At 58.7% G+C, this 15,577-nt stretch overlaps 1 protein-coding gene across 2 annotated transcripts in view; it reads left to right on the forward strand.

Moving 5' to 3' along the window:
* Positions 1 to 15,577, forward strand: part of SLC45A4 (solute carrier family 45 member 4) — a 71,370-nt gene that overhangs the window by 37,271 nt on the left and 18,522 nt on the right. For both annotated transcript variants that reach the window (XM_082720681.1, XM_082720680.1), the window contains exon 2: positions 4,514 to 5,155. In XM_082720681.1, coding sequence (XP_082576807.1) covers positions 4,903 to 5,155 — 253 coding nt within the window. In that variant the 5' untranslated portion in view covers positions 4,514 to 4,902. The remainder of the gene's footprint in view (positions 1 to 4,513; positions 5,156 to 15,577) is intronic.

Raw genomic sequence — 15,577 nt, forward strand, 5'->3', positions numbered from 1 at the left:
CAGTAAGAATTACCAACAGAAGCTACTTCTTTCCCGAGCTAGTCCAGCTCTTCAAGCTCGTCTGCGTGTACCCCAGCCTGCAGGAAGAAATAGGGGAGTGCTGGGGAAGGAAGCCGTGAGAGGGGGGAGGGTACGGGCCCAGCAGAGTCGGAAAACTCCAGAACCCTCTGTCCTTACAGCGGCAGCTTGCTGGGCACGGGCAGCAGACAGGCGGACGGAACGCGGACCTGGGGAACAGACCCAAGTACTGGTGGAAATTTGATGGGGGACAGAGAGAAGTCTCAGAGTGTCAGGACTGGACTTCCAGATAAACGCTATTGCCACGGTCCGACGGCCGCTGTGAGAAGGGGACGGTGTATCCTTCCCTCCCACCACACACAAGAACATGCGTCCGAGGGGTCACATGTGCTCCACGAGATGTCACTGTGAACTAATGGCTGAGTTGCACAACCCACAGCCTGTGTGCATAGCCTGACCCAGAGTCTGTGAATCGGGCTCTGTCCCTCGTGGGGGTCTCAGAATTGGCTGGTTCACCTCCCACGTGCTGTGGACGTTTTGACCGCGGCTTTTGTTTGCAGACTGATGTGCGAGCACACGAGTGGGAGTGGGAGGGGCAGGGGCAGAGGGAGAGAGAGAGACTCCCAGACTTGGGCCAAGCGCGGAGCCTGATGCCGGGCTCCATCTCCCCACCCGGAGATCATGACCTGAGCCAACGCCAGAGTCAGCCACTTAACCGACCGAGCGCCCCGACACGCCTGACTGTGGCTCTTGAGCGGAATTGCTTACACGAGCTCTTCCGCCTTCTATGGGCTCGTCCCCACAGGCTTGCTTGCCATGGGGTCTGTTCAGTTTCCATCTTAGGTACCCAGTGTTCCTGGTTGCAAGTGTAAGATGCCTAAACTCGATTTGTAAAGTGTCTTCTGTCATCCCCTAAAAGCTTGTAAGACCCCCAGCTCGCAGAGAGAGTGGCCAGAGCCCTGCTCCGCCAGGTAATACCTGCTGGTGGGTGCCCGGGTGTTGTCTTGGGGGTGCCTGGCTCTGAACCGGCTCGGCCAGATCTGGAAGGAGCCTGCTGTCTGCTGACGGGGCTGTTAGTTAAGCCCCATTGGAAGGTACCAGTGGGACAGTGGCTTCGCTCTGGGGACGGTGCCGCTGGTGCAGCGCTGCGGCCTTGGCTTGAGAGTGCGGATGTGGGGCTCTGTCGGGCCGTGAGGCCCGGACGTTCATTGTTTACTAGCTGCCGCCCACGGAGCAGACTCCCTGAAGACCCTAACGATGTTTGTTGTTTTCATCAGTGTAGAGGACAGTGAAGTCGCATGTGTCACTGTGCCACTGCGCTTGCGCAGGAGGGAAGCCAGCTGTGTTAATGCCTAGCCTCCCTGAACGACAGGTAAACCCCTGCCATGCTCATGTTGTCTCATGCGCGCCTCCCTGCAGCCTAACCCCTTGCTTGGGCGGTGGTGCAGGCGGGGATGGTCTCCACTGTGCACAGCCCCTGGGACGTTCTGGTCAGCGGTTAGCTGGCCCTCATGCATTCGTTCATTCGTGTGTTCATCCGCTCTTCCCGGGACCTCCCCGGGCTCCTGCTGCGTGGCTGGGCACCTGGGAGGTGCAGAGACAGATGAAGCGTGGGTGGCCGCCTCTGCCACGGGAGCTTGTCCCTATCTGGGCTGGGGTCGTGTGACGGAGGTACAGGCCAGAGCCCATCGCATGACAGGTGGGGCCACAGCCTGATTTCCAGGGAGTGCTGAGCCCTGGGGGGGGCGGGGGCTCAGACACGCCACCTGAGCACATGTCGCCAGAGACTGTGGCGGCGAGCTGGGGCTTTCTGGAGAATTCCGCAGAGATGCTTAGGCTCTCGGGAGGGAACTGCTGGCACCCTTCTCCGTGGCGCAGGCCACATCTCAGAGGCCACCTCCTCCCGCTCTGGGAGGGTGTGGCTTGGGCCCGCCGGCATTTCCCGTCCACTTTGAGCAACGACTGATTGGGTTCCACGAAGAGGCGGTGACGTTGAGTTTGCCACATCTGGCCCAGTTGATGGATTCAAAATGTAATAGTGTAAAATGTAATGTTTCGGCATTTCTGGAGGAGCCTTTTCCCCATTTCATAATAACCTTCAAACAGTTTCTCAGCTTTGATCCGGTTGACCCTGGGGGCCAGATCATTCCCTACTGGGGGGCTGTGCCGAGCGGCGGCCTGGCCCCCACCCACGCTGGGCCAGCCGGGAACCTGTCCAGACGCCGGCTGCTGTCCTCAGAGCGGCAGAGTTCCCGGAGACCAGGGCCTTTGAAGAGCTCGCAGATACCTAGTGTGGAGCTTGGCCGCCTGATTTCTCGCTGGTGTGGACGTAGCCTTGGCAGAGGCCACCCTTGCTCAGGCGCGGGGGTCAGGATGGCGGCAGCCCTGGGCAGTGCCGGGGCTGAGCTGGACGGCTCAATGTTCGTGACGAAGTCGCTAGGGTTCTTGGAAAACGATGATCGTCATTCCTGCCCCTAAAACCCCAGGTCATCACTGTGGGCTTTGGAAACCTGTCTGGGGTTCATGTCCCTCACATAAAAACGATCTATCTTATTTGGTGGAAAAAGACATTTAAAACTGTGGACCCAGGGACGCCTGGGGGGGCTCAGTTGGATGAGCGGCGTCCTTCCACTCAGGTCATGATCCCCCTGTCCTGAGATGGAGCCCCGCATTGGGCTCCTTGCTTGGCGGGGAACCTGCTTCTGCCCTTGCCTCTGCCTGCCTGTGCTCGCTGGCTCTCTCTGACAAATAAATAAATAAAATCTTTAAGAAAAACCCACAAAAGCCACGGATCCTATTTTGGTAGAAGATTGACGGGTTGACAAACGGATTTCTTCTCTTCCATTTTCTTAGGACAGGGATCCCTCCCAAGGTAGCGAGGGAGTGGGAGCAGCGGGTATTGGTGATTGTTCATGCTGGACAACTTGCGTTTATTGTTCTTTTTAACGCTGTTTTGTTTACTGTGTTTTCTAGAAGTAGTTTCATAACATATTTTTTAAAAGATTGAGGTTAGAAGTCCTGGTTGTTTCTGTTTTGTTTTGAGAGAGAGAGAGCGCGCGGGCGCGCGCAAGGCGGGGGGGGGCAGAGGGAGGGTGTCAAGCAGGCTCCATCTCACGACCTCGGCACCGTGACCTGAGGGGACCCCAAGAGTCAGATGCTCCACTGACTGAGCCACCCAGGCGCCCTCAACCCCCTGGTTTTGATTGAGCTGAGGTGGTAGGGGGCACTCGGGGCGTCCTGAGAGCAGTCGCGAGGATGGGGGTCTCGGAGTGAAGCGAAGGGGCGCGGGGTAGGGGTTGTGTAGGACACACCCGTGAAGACAGGGCGCGTACCTGTGCGCCCCAAAGATGTTCCGTGGCAGCAGGAAGGGGCCGGGAGGGAGCCGCCATGGTGGCGGGGTGAGGGAAGGGCTGGGGCCCCGCCACGGCCTCCGGGGCTCCCCGAGGGGCTGCTCCTTGTGAAGGCTGCCCTGGGTTGCTCACCGGTTCTGGGGGGAAGGGGAGAAGGAGCTGATGAAGTTCCATCCTGGGTTAAGTGAGTAGTAACTAGAAGCATTTTTATGTAAACGAGCTGTTGAAGGACTCCGGTAAGATTTCAACTCACAGACTGACCTTAAAACAAAATGGGAAGCCAGTGGTGTGATTTCAGGGCCCCTCTTCTCCTGCAGGGCGGGGTGAAGAGAACCCCGGTGCCGGGTTGGGTGGGGCTACGTCCTTAGACTGCCTTGCATTTTCCTAAAACCTTTCTGAGGGAAAGTTCTAGTAGAGGGGCGGGGTGGGTGCTTTGTTGCCGTGTGTCCTGTGGGTACAGAATGCACTCCAAAGCCCGTCGAAGCGCCAGGACAGTGGGAATGTGGAGCCAGGGTCAGGAGTTGGTCACCGGTAGGAACGGCGTGTGTGGTTTGGGAGTCCGTGAGCCCCTGGACAAGATACTCGAGTGTGCGATGCGGGCAATTTTCTCCTGGAGAGGGGCCGTAACCCGCCAAGGTCAAAGGCCACTGCTGTAGACAGCCCACAGCATGCACTCAGCTGCCTTTTGGTGGGTTTGGAACACCCCCATCCCCACCGCCCCTGCCCTGCAGGTGGCAAGCTGCCCATCCTTGCTCGACCCGCCTCCCTGCTGTCCACTCCTGGGCGGCATCTCTGCTCCTTTATCGGGCCTCCCTGCCTCCCCACCCCCGGAGGCTGCTGATTCCTGCTAGTTCTCACTGTCCGAGAGCAAAAGCCGAGCTCTCTCCTGTGGTCTGCGTTCTTTGTCCTGTCCTCACCCCGGCCCGGGGTCAGATCAGACAAGAAGACGCTTCTCTAGGAGTCAGGGTTTGTCTTCTCCAGGGCTGAGCCGGAGGCAGCACCAGAGGGCTGCGGCGGTCCGAGGTTGGGGTCTCCCGGGTGGCCCAGGACCAGTCCACAGAGCACAGCCAGGGGGGGGGCAGGGGGAGGCCACATGGTGGCCGCCCCCGACTGACTCTCCGCTGGGGTGTTTTCCTCTTTTGCAGATCAACCCGTCCCTCGATGGGGAGCAACGGCGGACCCCCTTCCTGTGTCTCCTTCCCACCGCTCTGTAGCAGGACCAATAACTTCAGCACCGCTTCGATAACGATGATGGAGCTAGTATTAACTGAATGGCAATTATGGATTTTTAACTCTAATTCACAGTAAACCAGCAAGCCGTGTGCTTACAGTCCGACCAAACATCCTTTCGTTTTGCTGCGCGCCTCGCCCGTCCGTGAGAAGCTGAGAGATCTCTCTGCACGGAGGGATAGAAGCACCGCTCGCCGGAGGAACACGACTGACGCGGAGAGAGGAGGCGCTCTCATTTATCCGTGACGATACCTGATAGTAGTCTCTGTACAGACGGAGGAAATCTGTACACACGCTTCTATCTATGTTTCTGGTGGTGATGAGAATGGCCCCACAGAACGCCGACTCGGAGTCTGTGCAAGTCCAGGAGCTGCCCGTGGCCCTGCCGGACCTGCAGAAGCCGGGCAGTGCGGACGCCCATGAGGAGACCATCAGCGAGGGGTCCATAGACCGGATCCCTGTGCGCCTGTGGGTGATGCACGGGGCCGTGATGTTTGGCAGGGAGTTCTGTTACGCCATGGAGACGGCGTTGGTCACACCGGTCCTCTTACAGATTGGTAAGTGCTGTCCGCGCCTCTGCCCGGTGTCCGGCACCGAGCGTTGGCAGTCGCGGTTGGAGCTCGCGTGCATGTTGGCACGCGGGGCTTGTCAGTGCGCTGGACAGCGTCAGGGGCCCTGGGAACCAGCGTCCCGGGCTTTTTGCTCTCCTCCACCTACTCTGGCTATTTTTTCCCTCCGGTGGGTGGGCCTTGGGTGTGGATGAGGAAGTACCTGTTTTGGCAAGGGGGTGGTTGAGTGCTGGGGTGTGCGCGGTCAGCTTCCAGTCGCTCTAATCCCAGGGGTGCCCGGCTCCCTGCGGTACCTCCCACCCTTCTGCCTCCTGGGCATGGTCACCAGCCTTATCCCGGGGCAGGCCAGGGAACCTCCCTGACTCTCCCTCACCTTCCTTCCCCAGGAGGAGAGGGTGACTGTAGACCATCTCCCAGGCAGGCACAAGGCAAGTGCTTGGAACAAAGCCCAGCCTGGAAAACCCAGAATCGCGTTTTTATACTGGCTTCTTGTTGACGACTTAAATCTTAGTTTCGAGTGGACGTTGTGTGGCTGAATGACAGGTATTTCCAGAAATACAGGAGTTCACGGAGTTGCTCAGTGAGCCTTACAGAGCCCCGTACGGGAAGACCATGGCGTCCCCTCCAGATCACCGCTGGGGGGCCTTAGTCCCCGTGTGTTTTGTTGGTGTTCAGTTTCCCTCTTGTCTAAGGGAGTTTGAAAATCTGCAACTTTCCAGCCTCTGAGCCTTCTGGATAAGGGGCCGAGCTGTTAAAAGTCTTCTCTTTCATTCCAGAACTCCGCATGTGCGTAGTGTCCACTTGCTTTGGTGGTTTTAGGAACGTTTCTTTCTCCAGACACGATGCTTCCTGTTCGGTGAGCGCTCGCGGCTCCGTCGGGCAAGTGCAGAGTCTGAAAACCCTGTCGTTTCTGTCCGGGACACGTGGCGCCCTCGCTTCCCACCTCGGCGGTGGCAGGTGCTTGCAGTGGTTTCCGACGCCATGGTTACGGGACGCACCCCTGCCTCTTCTCAGCATCATTCCTTCTCCTCTGCTGAGCTTACCACCCTGTGGCACATTCTCTCTGTAACCCCGGGCCTTACCTAGTTCATCTTTAAAGGTGTCCTGAGGAGGCTTCAGGAGACCTCAGGCCGGGTTGGGCACTTTTCCGGAGAGCTGGGGACAGTGCGGCGGGAGTGATGTGGGTCCCTCTTGCTGTCTCATCTGCGTCTCTGCCCTTCCCCTTGCGTACCCGGGCAGGCATGCCGGGACCCGAGACTGGGAGGAGACCCGTCTCTGCTCGGGCGGGACCAGCCGGAGCCGCCTCGCAGCGCTGTGAGCCGGAGGGATCGGGGTGGCCGCAGACCTCCGAGAGGGACACCAGCCCTGTGTGGGGGCCTCGGGTGACAGTGCGGGGTGGCGAGCAGAGGGCACTCGGGGAGATGGGCTTGGCAAGTTTAAGAAACGAAGACTGGCTTTGTGGGCACACCTCAGGGAATCCGGCGGCAATTAATTTTTTTTTTTTTAATTTATTAATGTATTATTGGTTTCAGAGGTAGAGGTCAGTGATTCATTAGGCTTACATAATATCCAGTGCTTGTTACATCATGTGCCTTCCTTAATGTCTCTCACCCAGTTACCCCAACCTCCTATCCCCTCCTATCCAGCAACCCTGTTTGTTTCCTACAATTAAGAGTCTCTAACCATAAGAGACACTTTTTTTTTTTTTTTTTTAAGATTTTATTTACTTATCTATTTGACAGATAGAGACCACAAGTAGGCAGAGAGGCAGGCAGGGGCTGGGGGAAGCAGGCTCCGCGCTGAGCAGAAAGCCAGATGTGGGGCTCGATCCCAGGACCCTGGGATCACGACCCTAGCCGAAGGCAGAGGCTTCAACCCACTGAGCCACCCAGGCACCCCAAGGCGGCGGCAATTAATTTTACCAGACGTGGATTGTTTTGGGCCTTCAGCGTGGAGGGACTTGGGTCTGGCGCCACTGCTGAGGTCATCCCAGAGGCAGGCGGAACTGTAAGCGGGTGGTTACAGTTCCACATGGAGTGCCACCATCCGGTCTCTAGATCACCTCGTGCTTACGGTGAATAGTACGGAATTCAGAAGCTCTGGTTACAGAGAAGTAGGTTGTTCCAGAAGGACAGGTCTGGGGCTCTTATTTTCCCGGATTTTCTTTGTGATCGGTTATGTGTATCGTGGCTTAAAACCCTGGCGCTAACAGCTTCTTGGAATGTTCCAGTTTCTAGGTTGCAAGGCTTAGTTTCTGTACAGCTTAGCGTGTTTCCTTGTTGGGGCTTGAGTACCCAGTGTGCTCCGGGAGGCTGGTATGGTTTTGGCTAGCCCGGGGCGGTAGACACGAGTGTGTTACTCTGGAGGGTAAGGCACTTGCTGCATCTGGACCGGAGGTTGTGGGAGTGGCTCCACATGCCCACCTTCACAGGCCCTGACCCTCGGGAGTCGGGGAGGGTATGCACCCCCCAGCACTACAGGGCACTGGCTCGGAGGAGAGCAGGGCTTGGGGGCAGGGGGACCTTGCCCTGAGCCCAGGAGGCCCAGTTTATTTCCTGGGGTCGGGCTTCACACTCAGGAGTGATCAGAATGTCCTCTCACTTGAGCCTGACTTTCTTAGAACAGTTGTCTGCCGGGCCCAGAGGCGTGGTGTTTATTACGGAGTTTTGTTATCTGCAGTTACCGGAGCTGATGTTAAAACAGTAACCTTCAGTTCAGTCCACCTGCCTCATGTCTGCGGTGACTGCCGGTGTGACCGGCCCTGTTTGGCCCCTGTATGTGGTCACCACCTCAAAGGGCCATGGTGACCCCTCCCATCCGAGGGGATGGAGCTGGGATCCGAGGAGATGCTCACCTTGTGCGTGTGGCACCCGGCTGAGACTGTGGGGCCCCCCAGGGAAGAGGCCTTTAAGAACTAGGTGTTAGAGCCAGCACCTTTCTTGACCCCAGACGGAGCCTCCTCGTGGCCCTGGGATGCCCTGGATGCACCTGCTTCAGGCGGGAGCCCACTGGGGTCGAGCAGGGACCAAACCTCTCCAGTCGCCTGGTTGACCTGCTGCGGAGGGAAATGGGCATCGCGAGAACGTGGGACGCGCTCGGCAACACTCAGCTTCAGCGTCCTTGGCCGTGAGCTATTCTGTTGTCCCCACGGGTGGAAGCATTGGGTTTTGCCACGGCCTCATCTGGTTTGTGGTCCTGAAGCCGCGCATTCACACCGGCTCCTGTGGCGTCTTTGCTGTGGCTGCCGGGCTGGGCGGCGTGCAGAGCCGGGAGGTGTCGGGTGGCTTCCACTTCTGTCCCCCCAGCCCTCTGCACGGGTCTCTAAGCTGAGTCCGGTCCGCCCGCCCTCTGGCTCTGGGGGTTAGTGGTGCTAAGGGACTCGGGTGAGTCACAGGGTTGGCGTCTCTGGACGCAGAGGGAAGACACGGTGCCCTTCACCCAACAGCCTTCCGGCCGGGAGGACAAGTGGAACAGAGGCGACTGGGCTCAAGGATGGGCTGAGTGAGTGTGCAGGGGCCTCCAGGGGAATGACATCCCCGTGGCTGTGGTCATTTTTACTGGGGTCCCTAACACCGCGTGGAGGTGGGGGATCCTGTTCCTTCCCTGCTGGCTGCCCGCTGAGCAGGAGTCTGGGTGATAGATCCGGAGAGTTCTGGAGGCCTCTGTTAGGGAGATGGAGCGAATACCCTCGAGGAGAGATGACCCTGCCACGTGGTCTTGGCAGAGATGTAGGGAGCGAGCTGTTGAGCTCTTGTGATCTCGGGCGACCTGGGCCCCATTGAGGAGACCCCGGAGCTGGCCTCAGTAGCCAACGGCTGCCCCATTTTGCTAAATCTCCCTATGTCCGGTCCCCTGGCTTTCCTGGGTCTTCTAGCATTGACATAATTTTGTGGTGGGCTGAAGGTTAGTGGGTTTCTACGAAATGGACTTTCTGTTTGGTTGAAACAATTACTGCGTAATACATTTGTAGAACTACACAGGTTCGGAAAGCCAGCTGGTCAGGTGTGCTTGGCAGATGTTGGGTGCTCTGGGAGACTGAGAAGGACCTGGATTCTCCTCCTGTGGGAGAGGCTCCCCTTGCCTGGTCTGGGACCCAGGCAGCCTGCTGGATGTGCTCTAACTCCACAGCCACGTTTTAGGGTGTGTTAAGCAGTGACAGCGGGGACCCATATTTTGGTTGAAAGTCCCCTTCCCAGGGCGTGTATCTGTGTCAGCTCGGCATGGAGCTTGGAGATGGTGGTGCGCGGCCTTGCAGGTTCCGGTGGGAGGCGGGGTCACCTGTCTCTGTGGTGAGTCTGTGAGCTGAGTGCGGGATGGCGGGAGCCAGCAGGTGGGTGGCCCAAACTGGGCCAGGTGCCCTGCCAGCCGGGGCACTTGCCCCACACCGCGATCTCCAGCAGGTGACCAACCAGGAAACTTGCTCTCGATACCGTGGAGCATGGTGGCCTGTTCTTCACGCTGGATCCCACAACTGTAGTCGCACTTTTTCTTTCTTCTTTTTTTAAGACTTTTTTATTTATCTGCGATAGCGAGAGAAAGCGCGAGTGGGGGAGGGGCAGGGTGTGAGAGCATATCCCAGCAGACCTCCTGCCGAGCAGGGAGCTCGGTCTCACGCCCTCAGATCATGACCGACCCCAGGATCAGGACTGGAGTGGAAACCAGGAAAATCAGAAATCAGATGCTTCACACTGATGGTGCCCGCAGGCGCCCCGGGCGGCTTTCCCTGCTTTGTGGGCATGCAGTGTCGAAATGCCCCACCAGGAACCGGCCCACATGTGGTACGCCCTGGAAGTCAGCTGGCCTGGCCTGTTGCCGTCCTCGGTTGGAGAAATTAGGAAAGCAGCCATAATTCCAGGACTGACGTCGTTTTAGTGCATAAGTTCCGCTCGTTGCCCAAGCAGGACAGTAAGGAAGAGCCGGGTCCTGACATTGTCGGCCGCGCCGGTTGCTCCTTCCCAGGGAGCTTGGGTCTTGGTGGTTTATTTTTGGTCGCACATTGTCTACTGTGATCCTCAGCAAAGTGCATGTGTGGTGACAAGCGACCTGGCAGGACTGGTCTGTTTCGGTGCTTCGAGGACGACGTAGGCCATCTGTCTCCGAGTTGCTCTGGGAAGGGCAGGGCCCCGCTGCCTCCTTTCTCCTCTGACTCGAGCTGAACTTCGAGGCTGGCTTGGGCCGTTGCTCTGTGGGATCTGGTGGGCGCTCTGGTGCCGAGCTGGCTCCTCAGGAGGTGAAGCATTCGGCTTCGTGCCGGTTTCAGTCCAGACAGTCTGAACTCTGTGTGTGTGTGTGTGTGAGGGAGGCGTGCACTCCCTGATGGGCCAGTAAGTGTAGAGAGTGCCACGGCACCCGCGGCCCACTCCCCATGGGCAGCTCTGCCCCTGACAAGCTCTCTTGCTTTACCTGTTTTACCTGTTTACCTGCTTTACCAGTTGTGGGATCTTGCTCCCTGCTTTACCTGCCCGTTTGGGGACCCGAAGTCCGCTGTCTTGATCCCACGTGACCACCTCTTTCTCTGAAAGGAGCCTTTAGACTAGAAGCAGGTGCCATTTCTTGGGCCTGGAAGGGATGCTGCCATGTTGGCTGGGCCCAGGAGGCGGCGGACGAGGTGGAGGATGGTGGTGGGTGGGCCCGTCCTTCCTGGCTCTGTGCCCCAAGCTTCTGGCTGACTGGCAAGGGGCAGGACGTTGGCATGGAAGGGACACCGTGCTCTGTGGACGATGCTGCCAGCAGTCCCCGAGCACTGTTCTGGGAGCAGGCCCAGCTTAGCCCCTAGCCCGCGCTTCTGAACCCTTGCTCCCAGGGCAGGCCGTCTTTAAATTTAAAGTTGATTCTTTAATTAGTAGCATTGCCACCAAGGTCAGAATTCAGAAGTTCCCGACTGTTGGGATGGTGAGTTTCCACCCCTCCCCTAACCCCCACTCCCCTTCCAGGTTCATCCCTAGAGGCAGCCAGCCCTGGAAGCCTCCTCCTAGAGACTTCCTCCAGGCCAGACACAAGACAAGGGGCTTTGTGACTTGTCCATGTCCCCAGTGGCCGCTCCCAGGGGCATCCAGAGCTGGTGAGGATCCCAACTCCAGGTGGGAGCGCAAAGCCCATCTGTGCTGGCGTCTCCTGCCTGCTCGGCGCTCCCCGTCCCTCTCTGTCCGGTTTCTTCCACGCTGGGTCCCCATCCCCTTTACTGAACAGGTCAAGTTGGGAGGGGACTTCTAAAAACCGCATTCCTGGGCCCCAGGCTCAAATATCGGCATAAAGGAGATCAGAGTGGCACCTCCAAGTCCAGGTCCCAGGTTTGGTTTAGTTCGTGCTAAGGCGGTTTCAGCCCTTCTCCAGGAAAGACGCCTCCTGGGACCACCTGCCTGGTCCCACGCTCCCCGAGGATCTGGCAGTGATGAGCCTCAGGGGACGTGCGGGGTCACTCTTCAAAGGAAGCCTGGGGAAGCGTCTGCCCCGAGCCCCAGAGCAGCCCTTCCTAAGGAGCAGACGCCCCTCCTGGCCTGGCCGCATCCAGCTCCCCTTCCCTGGGGAGAAGTCCCTCCGTGCCCTGCCCCGCCCCACCCCTGCCCCTGGTTTCCTCTTGGTTCAAGGTGCGCCCTCCAGGGAAAAGGGAAGGAAAGCCATCTAGAAGAAAGGAGACCGCCTCCTTGAGGAATGAGAACCACGTTTGTCTTTATAGGCTCCTAATTCACGGGGAAAGTTCGTGTCTCATCCAGGGTGCAGGGTACGGCTTGTGCACTTGGTGCGTGTCTAATAAAAAAAAATGCAGCCTTTCCCCCCTTCCAGTGCAGCTCTGTGTGAACCAGGATGCCTGGGCTGTGAAGCTCCCCTTCTCTTCCTGCGGGAGAAGCCTACCCTTGAACAGCCGCCCTTAGAGAAAACCTTCAGAGTCTGAAGTGGCGGCGGCCCCCCCCCCCCCCCCCCCCCCCCCCCCCCCGCTCCGCTCCACTCCCGGGATTGCTCAGGGAGGGGCATGTGCAGGTGGGGCTGGCAGGGGCCTGGGGGGTGGGGGGAGGGGCTGCCGACCGTGCCCTTGCCCTGCAGCGGCTGCGGGCTGGGGCAGCTGACTCTGTGCGGCCCGTGGGAAGTCCGCAGGGTGCCCGGCCGGTCAGCACAGTCTCGGTGAGAATTGGGAAACAGGGTCACGCTGCATGAGGACTGGAAACGCAGCCGGTGACTCAGCACGTGCGTGCGTGCGGGCGCGAACTCCGGAGTCGCAGGCCATGTGGGTGAGGGTGACCAGGCGGCCTGCCGTGCGGTCATGTTACCGTGTTTCCTGCAAGGTGCCTCTGACGAACGCGGAGCTTCCAGCGGGTGTGTTGCGATCTGGGTGGCAAGGGCTGTACCCTGCACAGGTGTCCCTGTGACTCCCTTTGCCTGGGGCGTAGCGGCTTCTGGTAACAGGGTACTTTCTGCAGTTCACATGCATTCAGAGTCTTCCTGCGAGTCCCCTTTGTGTACCTTGATGCCGCCCAGAGGGTCCGGTGGAGGCCTTGTATTTGTCTGGTGGTGCTGCTGCCCCAGGGCCTGCTGCACATAGCACGCTTGGCTGGTTTTCCTGTTTTGCAAAAGCAGACCCAGCAGCCGGCTACCCCCAGCTTCCTCTGCACAGGGAGCTTCCCCAAGGCCTAGCTGACCCGCTGGCGGGGGCCCCGCAGAAATCCAGGACGGCCCTGCTCAGCCTCGGGACCCAGACAGTTGAGCCCAGGGCCACGAGACGAGTCATGGCCTTCGGACGCCTCTTGCTTCTGCTGGGGCGTGGCTCCCCTGCTTGGCAGAATGGGCCCGGGTGGGGCAGGAAGGAAGCGGCGCCCTGAAGGGAGATGTCAAAGCTTCAGGTGGCCAGGTCAGCCTGCAGAAGCCGGGAAGGCCTGAGGCCTTGTCCCTGAATGCCAGGTAAATGGGCAAGTGCCGAGCCGAGCCGTGAGCCGTCCCCTGGGGCCCAGAGCCCAGGAGCAAGAGATGGATCGCCCTACTTACAAGTGACTGCGCACCTGCTACCCATGCCGCGGGGTGCCCTCCGGCACCCAGGCACGGGAGGCCCACCCCTCCGGCAGCACGGGACCCTCATTGTCACGGTGGCCCGGAAGCCCTGGCAGTGTGGGTACCTCCCCTGCACGGGGAGGTCATTGTCTTGGCCAAGAGTATGTTGGGGTTTTTGGAATTTTTTTTTTTAAGATTTTATTTATTTATTAGACAGAGATCACAAGTAGGCAGAGAGACAGGCAGAGAGAGAGAGAGAGGAAGAAGCAGGCTCCCTGCTGAGCAGAGAGCCCGATGCGGGGCTCGATCCCAGGACCCTAAGATCATGATCTGAGCAGAAGGCAGAAGCTTAACCCACTGAGCCACCCAGGCGTCCTGGGGTTTTTGGAATTTAATTCTGTATTCCCCTCTGTTTTTTCTCTAGCAGCCGAACATTGGGTCGGGCGCTGCTGCCTCCCCTGGAGGGTGCTGAGGCTCCTTCTCTAACTGTTCTTCCCGGATCAGTGGAAGCTTGAGGCCGCACAAGCCTGGCGGAGGTTTATCAGCAGGCTCTCTTGGGTGGGTTTCCCCCAGGACCCACCCGTCCTTCCTGGCACTTGGCTCGCCCTTGGCTTATCTTTGCTTGCTTGTCTGCCAGGCCCCAAGGGCAGGGGCACAACTGCCCTGGTCCCAATGGTCCCCTGGGAACCACTGGCACGTGCATCTAGCCTCAGGCCTGGTGCTGGGGGAGGCGCACTCACACTGCTTCCAGCTGGACGCGGGGCATGATTGTTCTATGGTTGACGCTTCCTTGTACGGGGAGTGCTGGGCTCGGTGCTGTCCCCCCGCATCAAGGGCTGCAGAGCCAGACCTCCAGGCCCAAGGGACTGAGTGGGGGAGGGGATGGCAAGTGGCCGAAATCGGACTGGCCCTGGAAGATGTGCGTCTCAGGGAAATATCCAGATGCAGAAGGACAATTCTGTGGTGGGGCTCTCCCTGTTTGAGGGACCCAGACAGTCAGGTTCCTGGAGACCCAAAGTGGTGGGGGCTGGGGAGGGGGAATGGGGTGTCTGTTTCACAGGGATGGTCTCAGTTTTGCAAGGTGAATGCCCTGGGTAGACCTTGGCGACAGCTGTACAGCCACATGAATGTCTGTGATACTCCTGAACCGCATACCAAAAAATGATGGAAGTGGCCAGTTTTCCGTTACATGTATTTGACCGTGGTTTTCAGAACGTGGAAGAACATAGGATGGACCCCACAGACTATGCAGCTCAACATGGGATTTCTTGCCGACGCGAGACTGAGGAAGCCCGAAGGCTGCCCCGTGGCCGGGGCTTAGAGTCGGCAGACGGCCGGCCCTCATCCCGCCAGAACTCCGGGGCCCGCAGGCGTGCTGTCCAAGCCTGGGAGTCCCACCCGGGCAGCCCGCTGCGGTCAGGGGACCCTTCCTGCCCGCCCCCTGCCCACCAGCACCCACACCGACCCTGTGAACCACAGGCAGCAGGCCAGTGGGAGAGGCACAGTGAAGATGAGGGTTCGTCAAAATCTCCTGAATTTTGACCAAAATAATTGAAAAAAATTCACATTAGGCTGTTTTGTTTGGATTGGGAAGTCTGGATTTCCTTGTGTTTCAGATCATTGTATTTTAGAAACAATGAAACATCAGCTGTAGTCCTTTTTCCCAAGGAATTATGAAGCCTGTTATTCTTCTGTCGAGGCCTGACTGAGCACCTACCTGCTCGGTGCTGGGCATGGGGCCAGGTGCGGTGGCGAGGCCTAGAGTCGACATGCAGATGGGCCGTGTGACCAGAACAATTTGGATGAGGTCAGAGGTGTGGGAGGCAGTGGGGACCACTGGAGCCCTGAGTCCAGGGATCAAGTGACTGCTGAAGAGGGGAGGCCTGCGGGGAGGTTATCTATCCAGCAGGCTGGCCTCGAGGGCGACCTGGTGCTGGGGGCTCCGCCAGGACCTGGGGGAAGGATGTGATTGATGGGCTGGAGAAGCAGGGTTAGGAAGGACAGTTAGAGTACTCGCTGTTGGCAGCTGTTGGAGGCAGGCATGGGAACAGCAAACAAATAGAAGGCTACCAACCTGGGTGCAGGAAGGGGACGGGAAGTCGGGAGGCTGTGTGGAGGAGGGGACATTGGGCCTCCCTGTTGCAAAGAGTAAGTTGAGGTCAGTGAAGCAAGGGTGAGTCAGCGCATTGTAGGCTGTGCTGCACAGGGAGAGTTGTAGGGGGGAGTGTGGCGTGGCCAGAGGCAGAAGGGCAGGAGCTCACCACGCCACAGAGTGGTGTGAGCAGAGATCTGGTGTCTGGTAGGCAGGGATTGATCACAGGAGGCATTACGTGCCACTCCAAGGAGGTGATTTCCAGAGAAACTGGGGCAGTTGTGCCTTTTTTCAATATTGAGCATATGAGCATTGGTAAAGGAACAGGTTTTTAGGTG

Source organism: Mustela nivalis (genome assembly GCF_964662115.1).
Source record: "Mustela nivalis genome assembly, chromosome: 2".
NCBI lineage: Eukaryota > Metazoa > Chordata > Mammalia > Carnivora > Mustelidae > Mustela > Mustela nivalis.